The sequence below is a fragment of the Epinephelus moara genome, chromosome 19, assembly GCF_006386435.1.
Source record: "Epinephelus moara isolate mb chromosome 19, YSFRI_EMoa_1.0, whole genome shotgun sequence".
In the NCBI taxonomy this organism is placed as follows: domain Eukaryota; kingdom Metazoa; phylum Chordata; class Actinopteri; order Perciformes; family Serranidae; genus Epinephelus; species Epinephelus moara.
The window spans coordinates 15,289,099-15,303,975 of NC_065524.1; the positions used below are offsets into that span (position 1 = coordinate 15,289,099).

Consider the following 14,877-nt stretch of genomic DNA (forward strand, 5'->3'; position numbering starts at 1 on the left):
GTTAATTCCTGTAGAGCTCGCCTCCTCTTTAAAACAAACAGTCCAGGTGATGAAAACTGGTTAAAACACTGAATAAAGCCTTTTCACTGAAAGTGTTTGGCATGTTCGGAGAGGGGCTGCTAGCCCACCACATGCTAATGTGAGCTCACTGTTTCTCTGATTACTTAGGATTCAGATGTTCAATAGGTTTGTACCAGGAGTGGAAAAATCAGCAGAGGTCTCTTCCTCTCCATAATGAACATTATGGACCCATTATAAACCGTATAACACTGACTAAAGCAGTTTCACGTAAAAAAAAATGTCTGTTTTTCGGATGTTGCTCATCACGGAGGGGGAACTAACTATAGTGGCCGATGCAAAAACATGAATGAGCCTATCTGGAGCCACCTACTGAAGACACATGCTGGTGCAACATGGCTGACTCTGTGCACAAGGACCCGCTCCCTATGTAGATATAACTGGCTAAATCTAATTTAACAAAATCATGATGATTTTTATTTTCAGGTGATTATACACTAAAGAAAACACACTTTTTATATTATCTAATTTCTGCCAATATATCCCCCTAAATCCAACACACTGGACCTTTAACTGATGATGTTACGGTAAAAAAAAAATCTACAGATTATCACCGCTGCAGCCGTGCTTCACACATGGTGCAAATGTGGTTTTCAGTTTTCATTAGTGATGACTCACAATTTTCCATCCTTGAAAGAGCGGACGAAGATGTTGTCCTTCTTCACAGTCACGTCTTCATGGCAGTCTGGGGAGATGACCTTGTTGCACAGAAACAAGAGACAGTCAAGAGGTCAGATGAGGTGGTACTGTGTGTGTGTGTGTGTGTGTGTGTGTGTGTGTGTGAGACAGTAGAGTAGAGGAAGGGAGGGGGGTGCCAGCGTATGAGTAAATGACTAAAGTCGTTTCAGCAAAAGGCCATGCTGATGCATTACAAGATATGCTGTCTGCAAAACAAAGACAAACAAGCGAGTGGGATGAAGAGCGATGTGTAAGGCGTGCGCACCCACTCGCAGCATGTGCTGCTGCTGTTTACTGGAGTTGAGGAGCACAACAGTGGGAGTTGTTCCTATGCCAGGGTCTAACCTACAGGAGGCAGCACTGCCATTATGGAGATTTGATTTCCGCCAGGATTCTTCCTGCTTGCTCCTGCTCTCTGTGTATGTACAGCACACACACACACGCCAGCAGGGTGGATGCTTTTACATGAACACTATGACTCACGTTAGCTGTGTGATGCCATTTCCCTCTGTGACACTTCTGCTGCAAACGTGGAGACCAGTTTTATTTTACCAAGCCACAGGAGAGCACACTGTTTGTAACATCCATGTATCATTTGTTGCCTAAGACATCTACCAGTGTACTACTCCACCCCTCTGCCGTACCGTCCCAGTGTAAACAATGATAAGCTACTGTGTGATGCACTTCTCTGGGCCGTCACAGGGAGGCGGCATGGAGCTCAGTCAACAGCAAGCCAAGAACAACAAACCCTGGAGGCGGGGCCCTGCTGACTACACAGTTAAAGGGACAGCTTTCCCCACCCTCTCCCATTCTCCCAGTTCTACTTGTAACACTTACATAAACAAACAACGCCTGTCACCATTTCATAGCGTGCTAACGGTGGCTGAGAGTTAAGGGTGGGTGGAAACCAATGGATTGGAAAATAGTGAAAACATCAGACCAGTGTTTATTCTGCACGCATTGGGGAGAACAAGCCAAATCTTTTTCTTCCAAAATAAGAGTTGTGCTTTCTGGAATTCCTCAAAACTAAAGATGACAGGCAGCTACTGCAAAAAAAAGTCAGTCTCATTATGAGAAATCAGCTGCAACAACATGCATATTTCCATCATTTCATGGTGGGTGAATTATAACGCAATAAGATAACCCTGCTGAGGGCTGAGGTTACATAAGCAAGCATTTAGATGAACTGGCACAATGCTGTGAGTGTAATGGAAGACCAGAAGCAGCAGCAGCAGCGGTCCCTGTTTTCTCACAGAGATGGAGCAGAGATCAGTGAAGGAAGGAAAACTATGAGCTCACCAGAGCTGGATACCACGTGGTCTTCTTTTTGTCCCCGGTGGCGACCCCCTCCACGCAGACCACTTTGCCGAACAGATCCTCATTCTGCCGCTGGTCGCTCTCCTCTTCTTCGCTGGAGGATGAAGACAATTCCTCTTCTTGACTGTGGGAGGAAAGGATATTTGACTCAACAGACTGCAGTTTAGAGAGGTACGGTGAGCATGTGGATGTTCATACATACACTATTTTAAATTCATCTCATCTGGTAAAGTGTTGACATTTGATCTAGAAAAGTGCTGTCAACTTATCTCCACTCTCCACAAAAGTGTAGCACTGCTGGATAAAAATAAATAAACAGAGCTGCAAAGACATTGGCATTTCATATTGAATCCATACTATATATAAACAGGTTAGGAAAATAACATTGCGTGCCCTGGTCTCGCTCAATTCTGCTAACCGATCGTCTTTTCATTTAACATCAAAAAGTCTCCTGCTAACAATCCACAGCACAACAAAACCTGTCCAGTCTTATCATTATGTAGCACAGCAAAACATAAGGCCAGCTCTACTGATGAGCCCACTCATTAGGATCAGTGTACTGACGAGCCGGCTCATTCTCTGCTGTCTGACAGTCATCCTGACGCTCCGGCTGCGGCCGGCAGACAAGCAGCCATGTCTCTGAGTGATTGTGCAAGCAGCACCAGCAGGCAAACAGATCCTCCATCCTCTTTTTATGCCTCACTAGGTCTGCTCCGAGCACAACTCTATGTACATATACACACACAGACACACACAGACACACACAGACACACACAGACACACACACACACACACACACACACACACACACACACACACACACACACACACTGTTTGGCACGACTCAAGAGCAGTAAATCAGCCGGTCTGCTACTACTACTACAACAACTAAGCTGTGAATCAAAGTCATAAACAAAGCACTCTGGCCATTCAATGAGGGAGAGACTACCATTCATGTAGGAAAGATTTTGATCCACATACAATGACTACGGTAGTGAAGAAGGTTTGACAGTTACTCTTAGCCCTGACACACTAAGCTGACGTCAGCATTGCCCTAGTTTTTATGGTGTGTCTCACACCATTGGCACTTGTCAGCCCTGGTTGGGGTTTTTTTTTCAGCCAATTTAGGATTTTAAATCAGCGTTGAAGCCAGCTGAGCCCATCGGCCAATGAAATCACTCTAGTAATTTGCACTAAAGTCAAGGGGGTGTGAGATCGAAACCAACTTGATATGTTAGGTAAGATTATTTTTTAGCAACTGAGCTCTTAAGCAGAAACGTTTTGCAATTCTTTGCATTAGTGTTTTTTTTTTCCAGCAAATGGTATTACGCTTTGTTTTTTTAAACATCGGGTTGTGTCTGTCTCGGATGTGTCTGTACGTTAGTGATGTGGGGATTGTAATTATATTAATGAGCATATCGAGTCACAAAAATGAACATTCTGATTAATAGGGGCCTACTTCAGTGTAATACGTTACACACTTCATAGTCACACTTATTAATGATACTTTTATTAAATACGTGCAGCGATCATTGCAGCAGAAACCATAAGTGCGTACACATTCAGAGAGAATCTATAGCAATTATGGTGGAGAACTGCAGCTTAACTTTATTGATCGTTACAGAAGCTAAGAGTTCAGTTCAGTTTCCTCCGTCAAGTTTGTAACCACAGTTTTTAGTTTGCTTCTTAAACGTCCCACAATACTTGCTGCAGCTACATCACTGCACACTAGGAAATGTTTACACTGACTGAAAGGCGCCAAGCAATATAGCCTACAGACTGGTAGAAGGGGTGTAAAATGTCCATGTGGGTGCAAGTTGGGTGGATGGTGGCTAGATGATTTATGCAAAAACACAGACTCGGATGAAGTCAGAGCCAATCCACACCATTAGCCGTTAGCTTAGCTTAGCACAGAGACTAGAAACAGGAGCAAACAGCTAACCTAGCTCCATCCAAAGGCAACTAAATCAAGCACCTTTAAAGCTCACTAATTAACACATTAAATCTCATGTGCTGAAGTGTACAAACGGCACATTGTGGCTCTACTGGGGGTTATCCACCAGACTATTTCCTGCCTGGAAGCATTAACTTCCCGCAGTAACTTTATGCACTTCCCTGGAAGCCTCTTGGTTAAACAAACAAGATATAGCCCGCTAAATGATGAGATTTAGAGGTGACAGTCAGTGGGTTTTTCCACTCTGTTTATTTTGTGTTAATGCTAAACTAGCGAACACACATGAGAGAAGTATCAATCTTCTCGTCTAACTCCCAGCAAGAATGTGAATAAGCGTTATGTCCCAAAAGTTATCCATTAACAGAGCAAGAAATGATCTCATAAAACACACAATATAGCTGTCATATTCTAAATCTTAATCTCCACTGCATCGTCAGTCCTTGTAATTCAAGAATTAAGACACTATTAGCGCTCAGGAAGAAAACAGGTCCAAGGTGCTAATGCGCAGCTGGGACATTTCCAAGTCAATATTGCATCAATGTTTAGAGTAATATTGACTTTTCTCTGAGTGCCATTAGCGAGGGGTGTCAGAGAATGAGATTATGTAGCAGAGTGTCCTCTTTATAACAGAGAGGAGCCACAATTATATCCAGCGCCAAAAAGCCCTCAGCAGTTCCTATTCCCAGATGAAAACTCTGCAGTCTCACAGGAGTAGGCACATCAGAGCATAAAACACCCACTGGAACATTTGAGTCAAAGGAGGGGGAAAACGATGATATTTAGCAGGACCATGCCGTGCTAATGCTGCCTCTCTAGTATGCATGCACACACAGGAGCCCGGCGTGATTAAGGAGCTGGAGGAGGCGAGTAGGCTCTCTACTTCCAGGCCTCCGGTGCTGTTTATGAGGGGATGGAGATGAGAGTAAATCTTTCATTTCAACTGCTGTCAGCATACTTAGACGGGGGAGGCCTGTTACTGATGACTGTGGATTGCTACAGAGCATCCCTCCCCACCAGCATCACAGACCTCTGATATATGAAGTCTGATATGAGACCTGCGGGATGTACAGAGACAGAGGGTGATACTCACATCGGGTTTGACCGTCTGCCGCGGTTGCCCTTCTTGCCGATGACAGGCGTGCCAAAGTGCTCAGGGTTGGTGAGTGGGAGTCTGTCGAGTGTCTGCGGGGGAGACAAACAACAGCAAAGAGCCTCAGTGTCACCTTGTCAGACACTAAATTGGAAGAGTAAAGATTCATCTTGTTCACCTGGAAGAAATTCTCTTCGCGGTATTTCATCAGTTAGAAAAAGGAGGGATTTACCCAGCGCTTTACATCTGGCAACTCTGCCGTGATATTAGTTTCCTGGAAATATATCGCAGCTGAACCTCTAAATGCCAATGTGGGACTATTCATAAGCAGCGTTTTAATTTGAGCACCGTGAGTAGGGATGTGAGACTGTTGGTGACTAAATAAAATTAAAAGAAGTCGAAAACTATAAAATGAGCTTTGCTTCCCTGGAAAGCGGAGAGATGAGGTTGGTCTAAAACTGCAGGACAGCACAATACTTGCCTCGCTCTCTGCAAAGTGACGCGCTCCTTTCAGGCAGAGAGAGGAACGCCTCAGGGTCTTCTCATCGCCATCGTCGAACACTGCAGAGATGAGAGTCAAACTATTAGGCTGCTGTATGTGGGCCGAGAGTCCACCAACACACACAAACATACACTTAAGCACAAACAAACTCCCGTCTTGGTTGCAAAATGCCTACTTGATTTACGATACGTTAAAAACAAATGATGCTTAGACAGAGCGATAGAGGCGCTTTCAGCTCGCAGCTTTATTACAGCTTCAAGGACTCTCTGTGAGACAGAGTGGAGTAAATGCTAAAATAAAAGAGACGTGGGGAAGTGTCTGAGGATTTACTGATTTTATTTATGCATTAACTGATATCTAATCTCCACAGACCAACTTTTACAATAAGCATGCATAATATATGTCATATTAAAGAACTCAAGGAGCCTTCCTTTCATTTCCAACAGCCCCAGCACTCCCAGAGATAAACCCAGATGTGTAAATCATTAAATTCCATTATTCATCGCTCGCTCAAATTTACTTGGCGACAACAATGAGGGGGAAAACACTCGAGGTAACTTCAACAGTGACTCATGTTTTTGTTGATGAATGAAAAGAATGAAAATGTGCCAAGACGAGTGTTTCTAGATAGGGAAAACCCCCATGGGCACTCTCAAGTGACGTGCAGCTGCTGAGAGACTACAGATCTGAGCAGCAGTCTATACTCTGTATACTTTGGATTATCCAACACTGCCGCTGTGTACTCTGCAAAGGTACGCACTTACAAATTGCATGAAAAGTTTCAAGAGATTTTCTGGGTCCAGTTTCTCAAATATGACAATTTACTGCTTTTCTCCATTTTCTTTAATGGTAAATTCAATATCTTTTGGTTTTGGACTGCCGGTCAGACAGAACTAAAACTAATTTGAGGATGTCACCTTTGGCTCTGGAACTTTTCTTTTTCACATGTTATAGACCAAACAATTAGTCTCTTAATTGCAAAAAACAAAGTCAGCAGATTAATCAATAAGAAAGTTATCTACATCTGCAGCCCTATATGCAGCATTTACCAGAAGAGCATACTTAATAAATGATGTGGTATGATAAGGATTCTGGGCCGATACCAATGTTTAAAAAACAACTTGGCCCATAGTTGATACTGATGTTTTTGTTGTTGTGTTGTTATTTATTCCCCCTTTTGTGCCACGGGAAAAAAAACATCTATATTACAAAAAATAACTGAACTTGTTTGAAGTCACTCAATGCTTTGTAACATTACCTTTTAATGAGCACAAATTCAATCATACAAATTTATGAAACAACCTGAAAAACATCTTTACTGCTTCAAAAGCCTTTTTAGTGTATATAATTTATCATAACTGTTGCTCTAATATTTGTTTCATATTGCTGTGGAAACAACAACTTTCTTCAAACAACTGTTTTTATAGAAGTTTCTCACCCAAAACTAAATTTTACAAAATTACACTTGAATAATTAACCTTTGCCCAATACTCATTTTTACTGAATAGAGCTTGAATGCATCACGATTTAACTCAAGGCAACATCCATTAGCTGTTTGTTCTGGCTACCAGCTGCTAACAGCTAATGTTAACTACCAGTCTTCCTGTTGATTTAAACACATGGTTGTTGTTCACAACATTATTAGGGAAAAAATAAGGCATATCAGTAGCATCTATAGTGAAAAACATCTACCACTACCATCAGTTAATGTTATCTTTTTTGCTGATATGCCGTTGGCAATCCACAAGGCGAATACACATGTTCAGCCGTTGAATCGGTGCACCCCAATTGTATAATATTTCAGTGTTGACTCAGCGTAGTATAGCCTTGCTCAATCTGTATCTAAAGCTACCGATGACTAAAGTAAAATTCTCCAAAAATCGTTGTCCATCTCATCATTTGTTCTTTTTACTTCTCAATGATTTACTACCATATTAATTGCTGCTTCAGAATATTTTTGGAATATTTTCATTTAGCAATATGAAGTATTTTTAGTTTGGCCTCAAGTTACTTTGAGTTTTACTGGACATTTTAATAATAACACAAACAACAGTGATGGAGAGATGAACACTCCGAGTATGTAAGGCACAGCAACTTTCCTGCTGCACTGTGAGAAATCACTCAATTCTTCACCTTTTCTTAGCAATCAATTGAAGGTGCTTCTTATGACAACTTTCAGTACGATGCTCTGGCAAAGGTAAATACAAACCCTGAAAACCCCTTTGGAATTTCTACCATACACAAACATGTTGTTTTTCTTACAAGCTAGCTGTAGGGAGAGTACAAGAGGAGGTGAACAGTTTGTTATTGACTTACCAACAGTATATATACTAGCATCGGTCAGCTTATTGATTGTGGCCTCCTGGTAAACTCCATCCTGATTCTTCACCTCTACAACAGCACCCACCTGTGGGACGGACACACTGCTGTTATTTGGCATCCTAATGTGCTGCTAATGATGAATCTAACGATGTGTTTTAAAGTAATGAGACAGCCATAATGCTTCTACAAGAATCATAATCAACTGGAATTAAATTGCAGAGCGAACGCTTCATTGACCAATTCTCTTGTGCTTTTTTCTACAGTCAGTGTTGTCTTACAGTCCGAGCCAAAAAAGACCAAACTGAAGCACCCAAGGGTAATTAACGACAATATGTGTGCTGTGACAATGTTCCAGCTGACTGTGGGGCTCCTCCATCTTTCCTGCCTTACCTTTAGAGGTCCTTTGATGTTTTCATCATGAACCTCCGCTGTGGACAGATCTGGTTTAAAGGTCACCTGGGGGGGGGGGGGGGGGGGCAACAGAGGAGGAGAATCAGTAACGGTGATAAACAAACAATTCCCAAAAGGCCTGACTGGGCCACATCAATCCTCCACTTCAGAGGCAGCTCGTCCCTGCTAACACTGCTGGACTTTATAGCGGAGATACACTGATAACAATTATGGACTCTTTCACACGATAGTTGGCTGCTTGTAGCTTCCTGGTGTCATTAGGCAAGCAGCACGTGTGGGAATATTTAATGCTATGGCTCATTTCTGGCACCGTTGTGTGACTGACCCCCCCAACTGGCAAAAGCGCCGCATCTGTTGGCGCCAACTGTGGTGCATTTCTGTTGCGATTGTTATGGCTAACCTACCCCCCACCCCCCTCCCCTCTCTGCAACTGCAGCCTCCCCTAAGTGAGCCACAGTAGATCATAATCTGATCATGCTGTGGTAATCTTGCATCTGCATGGCGACCTGGCAACACCGAGTGACAGAAAAGACCACAAGGCAGGCGCACGCACACATGCGGCCATTTACTGTCACATATTTTCCAAAGAGCATGTGCGAAAAGTGTCGAAGCAGCCAGAGGCACAGAATCTGTTTAGTATTACAAATGCCCCTCCCTACTTGATATATCAATACACTCATGTGCTTCCTTCGCTCTTTCCTGAGGGAAATTAAAGTAATTTTTGAGAGCACCAGCTAGTAAAATAGTAACATAATTATAATGGAAAACTGGCCTCACTTTTATTGACTGTGATTTAGTTTAGAAGCAGCCGCCACACGAGGGCAGAAAAAGATGTTAAGCACCCCGTCTCAGAAAACAAGCCTGCAGGTAGCGAATACAGACAATGCTCTCTCGAGTCGGTTTCAAATAGAACAACAGCAGAAGCAGCAATCAAAGTCTCGCTGTGAAGGCAGAGTCAAGACAATGAATGACAGGAATACATACTGTAAGATGCTGTTAAATTGTTAGGTCATAAAATAGGATGGAAGAGGAAGGAATAAAAAGCTTCCCAAGGCAGCATTTCATCAGTTACGGAGATAATAACATTCCTGCCCGGTGGAATAAAGGACTCCCTTTCTTCACAGGGATGAGCAGGGGGCTCTGCTCTCCACAGACAAGGGGAGGATGACTCTCGCTGTCCAAAATCTCAGCGAGAGAGCGTTAATAACACTCGGTCATCCTGACAACCTCCTAACTGTGAGCCTGGGTCCTGCAGCACAATTCAATAGAAGTTTGTAACTGTACACACAAACCGTACAACCACTTAGACTCAGCAACAAATATTGAAATAAGATATGAAACATTTTTCTGATAAAACAGAGCCTCTGGCAAATTGATGTGAAGTGATTAGGTTTTGTTGGGAGCTCGCAGGCCAATTTTTTTATTTTTTTTTTACAAGATTCTTTCTTCCAATAATCCTAAAAATGTTACTGAGCAGCAGGACATTTCACAGTAATAAAATCAAAATGGTCAGGGAACATTTTTCCAATTTGAAAATGCAAACGGCAAAAGGACACGAATCCTGCGAACAACAAGCACCGACTGTTTCTGTGTGACAGCTTGGATAAAAATTTAACAGGGGCTCCAGTTGTTTCCCTTATTTGTCTCCACACCATCTCTCCTTTCCGCTCGTCTTGTCATAATAAAAAACCTTTTCTGTTCTGTTTTTACATGTTGAGTACTTCTGTTACTTCAATGGACGATTTAGCTTTTGGCCAAGGGACACCAGTTAAACACTTGCCACTTCAATAAAAGTGGTTCAGTTATCATCGAATGTACCTTATCAGGCTGTGTATTGGCAAGAATATAGCGATACATACCATGTAGGGGTGTAGCAATACAGCGATCTGGATCTATATATTAATTCAATGATCAACAATCCAATGTCACCGATGCAAAGTGAAAACGACGCTTATCGTCATCTTTAAGATACGCCCTTACTTTGAAATTCCAATGGCATGTCTGTGTCACCATTTACATTCGAGCACACCTACATCTTAAACATTCAAACAGTGCTCGTTACCGAGCGCCAGGCAGACAATGGTGCAGACAAGAGGATGCCCCTGAACCAATTGAAATCGTATCGACGAAACTTGTGATTTACACCCCAAGTCATGATACAGAAGATAGGATTCATTATATTGCAATAAATCGCAATTAAAAAAAAAATATCGAATGTTAGGAAAACTGTCAATGCTAGTGGTACACTCTTTATGACGCTGCCCGTTTAATAGATCTTTTTTTCTTTGTGTTTATGCTAGCCGTAGACTGTATAACAAAGATGTATGACATGACAGCTCCCCCAAAGTGAAGCCAAAACATCTTGATTGCCCCCTGGTGGCTGGCTGCAGTATAGGTCATAAACCCCACCCCGTCCATGTTAGGAACATTAGCAAAACTAAAAGATCAGAGGACACGCCAAAATTTTACTTTTCCAAAGATGGTTTCTGTCATTTTAGGTGGTTCTTATCATGCTGATGTATGTTCAAGTGTTTGCTTTTCTTATAAATTTAGTTTTCATTAGGTATTAGATGCTAAAAAAAGGGGGTTGACGTCAGGATTAACAACTAAGGGTGCCAATCCCTGTGCTTGCAATCAGTGGCACTGCTCCTGAGCGGTTGGACGGGCATATGGGCGGGAACTCTATATCACTGAGATCGCTACTGCGCAGACTCTGGCTCCAAATAGGGTCACCAGCGCAAGATGGCAGCAGCAGTATCGGGGATATTTTGGCTTCATTTTTGTACAGTGTGAAAGAGTGGAGACGTGTTGTCCATCTTTATATACAGTCTATGACGCTAGCAATATGTTTTTTACATTGCAGTAGAAAAGTCAAATGACTGAAAATATATTACAACACTGAAGAGGTCAGGGGTTTCAACACAACACACACTGAATCACTGCCATGAGACATCGAATATAAACAATCAAAAGTTGATAGTGTTTTTGAGAATCGATACAGTATCACAAAACATAATATCGCCACACTCAAGTGTATCTATATTTTTCTATACTCCTAGTGCCCTGTCCTTGTAAATAAAATAAATGCAAACACTACTACAAACATTTCTCACTCCATGTGCAATATGTGTCCTTGTAAATCTGCCCCTCTTATTCTCAATACACGCCTTTCAGCTGACCATGTTTGCATTGATACTGCCACTAATTAGAGGCTCTACAGAAAAAATTCACTTTATTTACTTGAAAGCAAACAGAGAAAGGCCATCACTTTTTATTCAAAATTCTGAACCATAGTATGTGGGAAAATATTAAATACTCGATCTGTAATAATCTAACAAATTCAGAATTCACAGTGTAGAATAGAAACGTGTCATGATTGATCTACAAATGCTTTGACAGCATGAAAAAGTGGATGTCTATTTCCATTTAAGAGATTCTTTTATTTGGATTCTGCAGTGAAATCCAGAGGGAAAACTACTGAAAGACGTGCTGTGAACACTGAATCTGTCATGCAGCACTCATTTTGTTAATCTAGTCCTTGTTACTGTGCCATAGGGTTAGTCCTGACTGATCAGATGCGTGGGGAACATGTCACAGTGAGTGATACTGACATGGTGCTAATTGAACTTTTTACAGGTCTTCTAGTACGGATCATCATCATAAATAAGAATGTCACACAGATCTTTCGCTGGGTTTTAAAATCACTCAAAAGACGCAGGCGCCATATGCTGCCACCATCGACTTTGTTAAACAAGCAGACAGAGATTAATGAACCAAGGAGCTAAAGAGGAATTCATTACGGTGGAATATTCAGATTCACAACAACCACTGAATAATTGCCATGTTCTCCGTTTGTGTAACAGAGCTCACATTCGCATTACAGCTACCCAAAAACAAACCCCACACTCGACCAATTAGTATGGTAATTAATTTATGAGCCGAGACTGTCCTATTAGCTTCATTTTATCCCATAATATTTAAACTAAGAGCATCACATGGTCTACTTTGTCATGTTATTCGTCTCTGTCCCTGAGACAAAAAGGCACGTCATTGGATGATTTCAGCTGGCGTGCCAGAGTGACAGAACATCGCTGCTCTTTTGTCTCAACAGGGAGAACTACAGTGCATTGACACAGTGAAAAAGCCAGCATCCAATCTTTGTTTCTCCCACACACTCGCAGCAGAACCAGAGACAAGCGATCTGTCTCTATTGTATTATCCAGATGCTCCAGCCCCACTGGGGAAATGAGATACTGTACTACGTGCATCATGCAATGCCTTCATCAGCAAGGCATAAAACCAATGGGGAGAGAGCAGTCACACCGCCCCCGCAGCAAAATGTGAAAGCAGTAGGCGAGAGGGACGCCTGAGGACGTGATGGCTACCTGGTGGGCTAGGCCAGACCCTGCGTCTGTCACAGCTGGGGCCCTGATCAGTGTTTCAGCTGTATGAGCAGTACTAACAACCTAAAGCAGGTGGTAGAGCTCCGGCATGTAAGCAACACAGCTGGATTTCTGGCAACATCTGAGACAAGAAATAACTGAAATGCACAGTCTAGGAATCGGCCGACATGCCAGTCTATAAAGAAATGTTTAAATCTCCTATGTAACTGCTGGATGCACATTAAAGCTGAGCTGTGTGATCCTGACTGTAGCCCCTTCGCATAAAGACAAGAGCCCCTCGCCCTGCTGCAATACACTTCACACACAACACCGACAGGCAATAAATCTTTAATTCTGGATCATGAGCACTTTGAAATGTGACTTACCTTGGCCTTCACTAGCCTCTTGGCAGTCTTAATCTTGGCCTCACAGAAAGCCCCTCGATACTTGGCACTCACATCCGTCCCTACTGTCAAGTAGGGGGGCTCCTCCAGAGTCTGTGGAAATAAAAATAAAAGAAGAAAGCGGTAAATTCAAAGGCTTTTTATATACATATATAGCTCACCGACACAGGTGTATTCTCACAGCTAAAGCAGGAGGACACACATACAAGCTTCGCATAGTGTAGGCCAGCTACGCAAAACCCACCCGGCTCAGTGATTCATCCATGGAAAACACATACCATCTGCTCTGGGTATTGGAAAACAAGCCTCTGAGGGAGCAAACAAAAAGGCCACTTCACTACTGCTTTGATGACTACAAAGAAGAAGCTATCCGAAACACATAGCACCATCTTGTGTCATCACTGGATGTTTATCAAACCTTTTTTCCCCCCTCAAGAACAGATTTGCAGAGGGTCGGGTACACAGAGAAAACAGACTTTCTGTGTGAGGATGAGGGCAGCCGATGTTTGCGGTTCATGTCGTGTAAAGATGGATTTAGCGAGGGTGTTTCACTAAGGCTCAAGAAAATATCTAACCTAACAAAGGTATATATAGATATCTTTCTAGAAGAAGACCTTAAGTGGGGCACACTTCCTGCTGACAGGACACAAACATGTCATACTGTATGTGAACTTGGCCTATACTTCGGTGTTACTTGGGGAAAACATCAACTCCTCGCCTCACAAATTTACTTATTTTGTAGCAGCACTGAAAACACAAACGCATCGTATTTTCTTAATGGATGAATGAAGTTTACAAATACCCAGGGGAATGAACAAGCTCCCGAATAATAAAACATTAAGTTAGCTATCAAAATATGAGTCTGTTCATTTAGCACTCTGGAATAAAAAACATTTATCCGAACAAGTTATGCATATTAAAGCTGGAGTAGGCAGTTTTATGGAAAAGGCAGAAAAAAATGAATTTGCGAATACACCCCTGTTCTACGGCCAACCCCTGTCTGTCCTAAAGCCCTACCACCAGCACGGTGGGCGCAGCACAGGCATATGCACACGCTTTCATACAGTAACCTGTCTGGGCACTAGTGTAGTCATTCATTTCAGTCATTTCGATAGCGATTGCCGTTAAATGGCGGCAATTCTATGAAAACTCCCTTCCCTACTTCCCAACCACTTGCCTCTGGACCCCTCGTTCATACCACACCCATCATCAAACTTGGCCATCAATGTGATCTTAACTAAAGTCATAAAGTTTTATGACTGCATCTTGCAAGGTTGCAACGTTTACTGTTGACAAAATGTGTCCACAGACGGACGGACATATAAAGACCTGGCAAAATACTCAAAACAGCTTTTGTTGTAGTTCCCGCTACAATAGATGCCACCAGGACAAAGTTTTGCTATGACAACACACACACACACATAGACTCACAGGGTAAAAAATAATACCAGCCGTTGCAATGTTGTCGCAGCTGGTAATTAGCCGCAGCCATGAGTCCTTGGCTACGGTTAGCACAAGGCTAAACTATTAGAAACATTTTGTCTCCACCTCTAAAAAACATATTGACACTTGTTTTACTAGGCTGTCCTTTAGACTCTCTTTTTGATTAGTCCATCTTCCTTTTGATGTTGCTCTGCAATCCAGGCAGTTGTTGCCAATGGTAGAACAGCAACTTTCTCTGTAGGATTTTTTGCCATTGAATCAGGCTTTCACAGAGGGAACATGCACACACATCTGCA

The 14,877-nt window shown here is 42.4% G+C and overlaps 1 protein-coding gene across 3 annotated transcripts in view; it reads right to left on the minus strand.

The window, feature by feature from the left end:
- arid4b (AT-rich interaction domain 4B) overlaps positions 1-14,877 on the minus strand; it is a 49,582-nt gene that overhangs the window by 19,063 nt on the left and 15,642 nt on the right. For all 3 annotated transcript variants that reach the window (XM_050070995.1, XM_050070993.1, XM_050070996.1), the window contains exons 3-9: positions 13,121-13,231; positions 8,332-8,397; positions 7,936-8,026; positions 5,599-5,678; positions 5,118-5,209; positions 2,056-2,197; positions 697-776 (exon numbers count right to left, since the gene is read on the minus strand). In XM_050070995.1, coding sequence (XP_049926952.1) covers positions 697-776; positions 2,056-2,197; positions 5,118-5,209; positions 5,599-5,678; positions 7,936-8,026; positions 8,332-8,397; positions 13,121-13,231 — 662 coding nt within the window. The remainder of the gene's footprint in view (positions 1-696; positions 777-2,055; positions 2,198-5,117; positions 5,210-5,598; positions 5,679-7,935; positions 8,027-8,331; positions 8,398-13,120; positions 13,232-14,877) is intronic.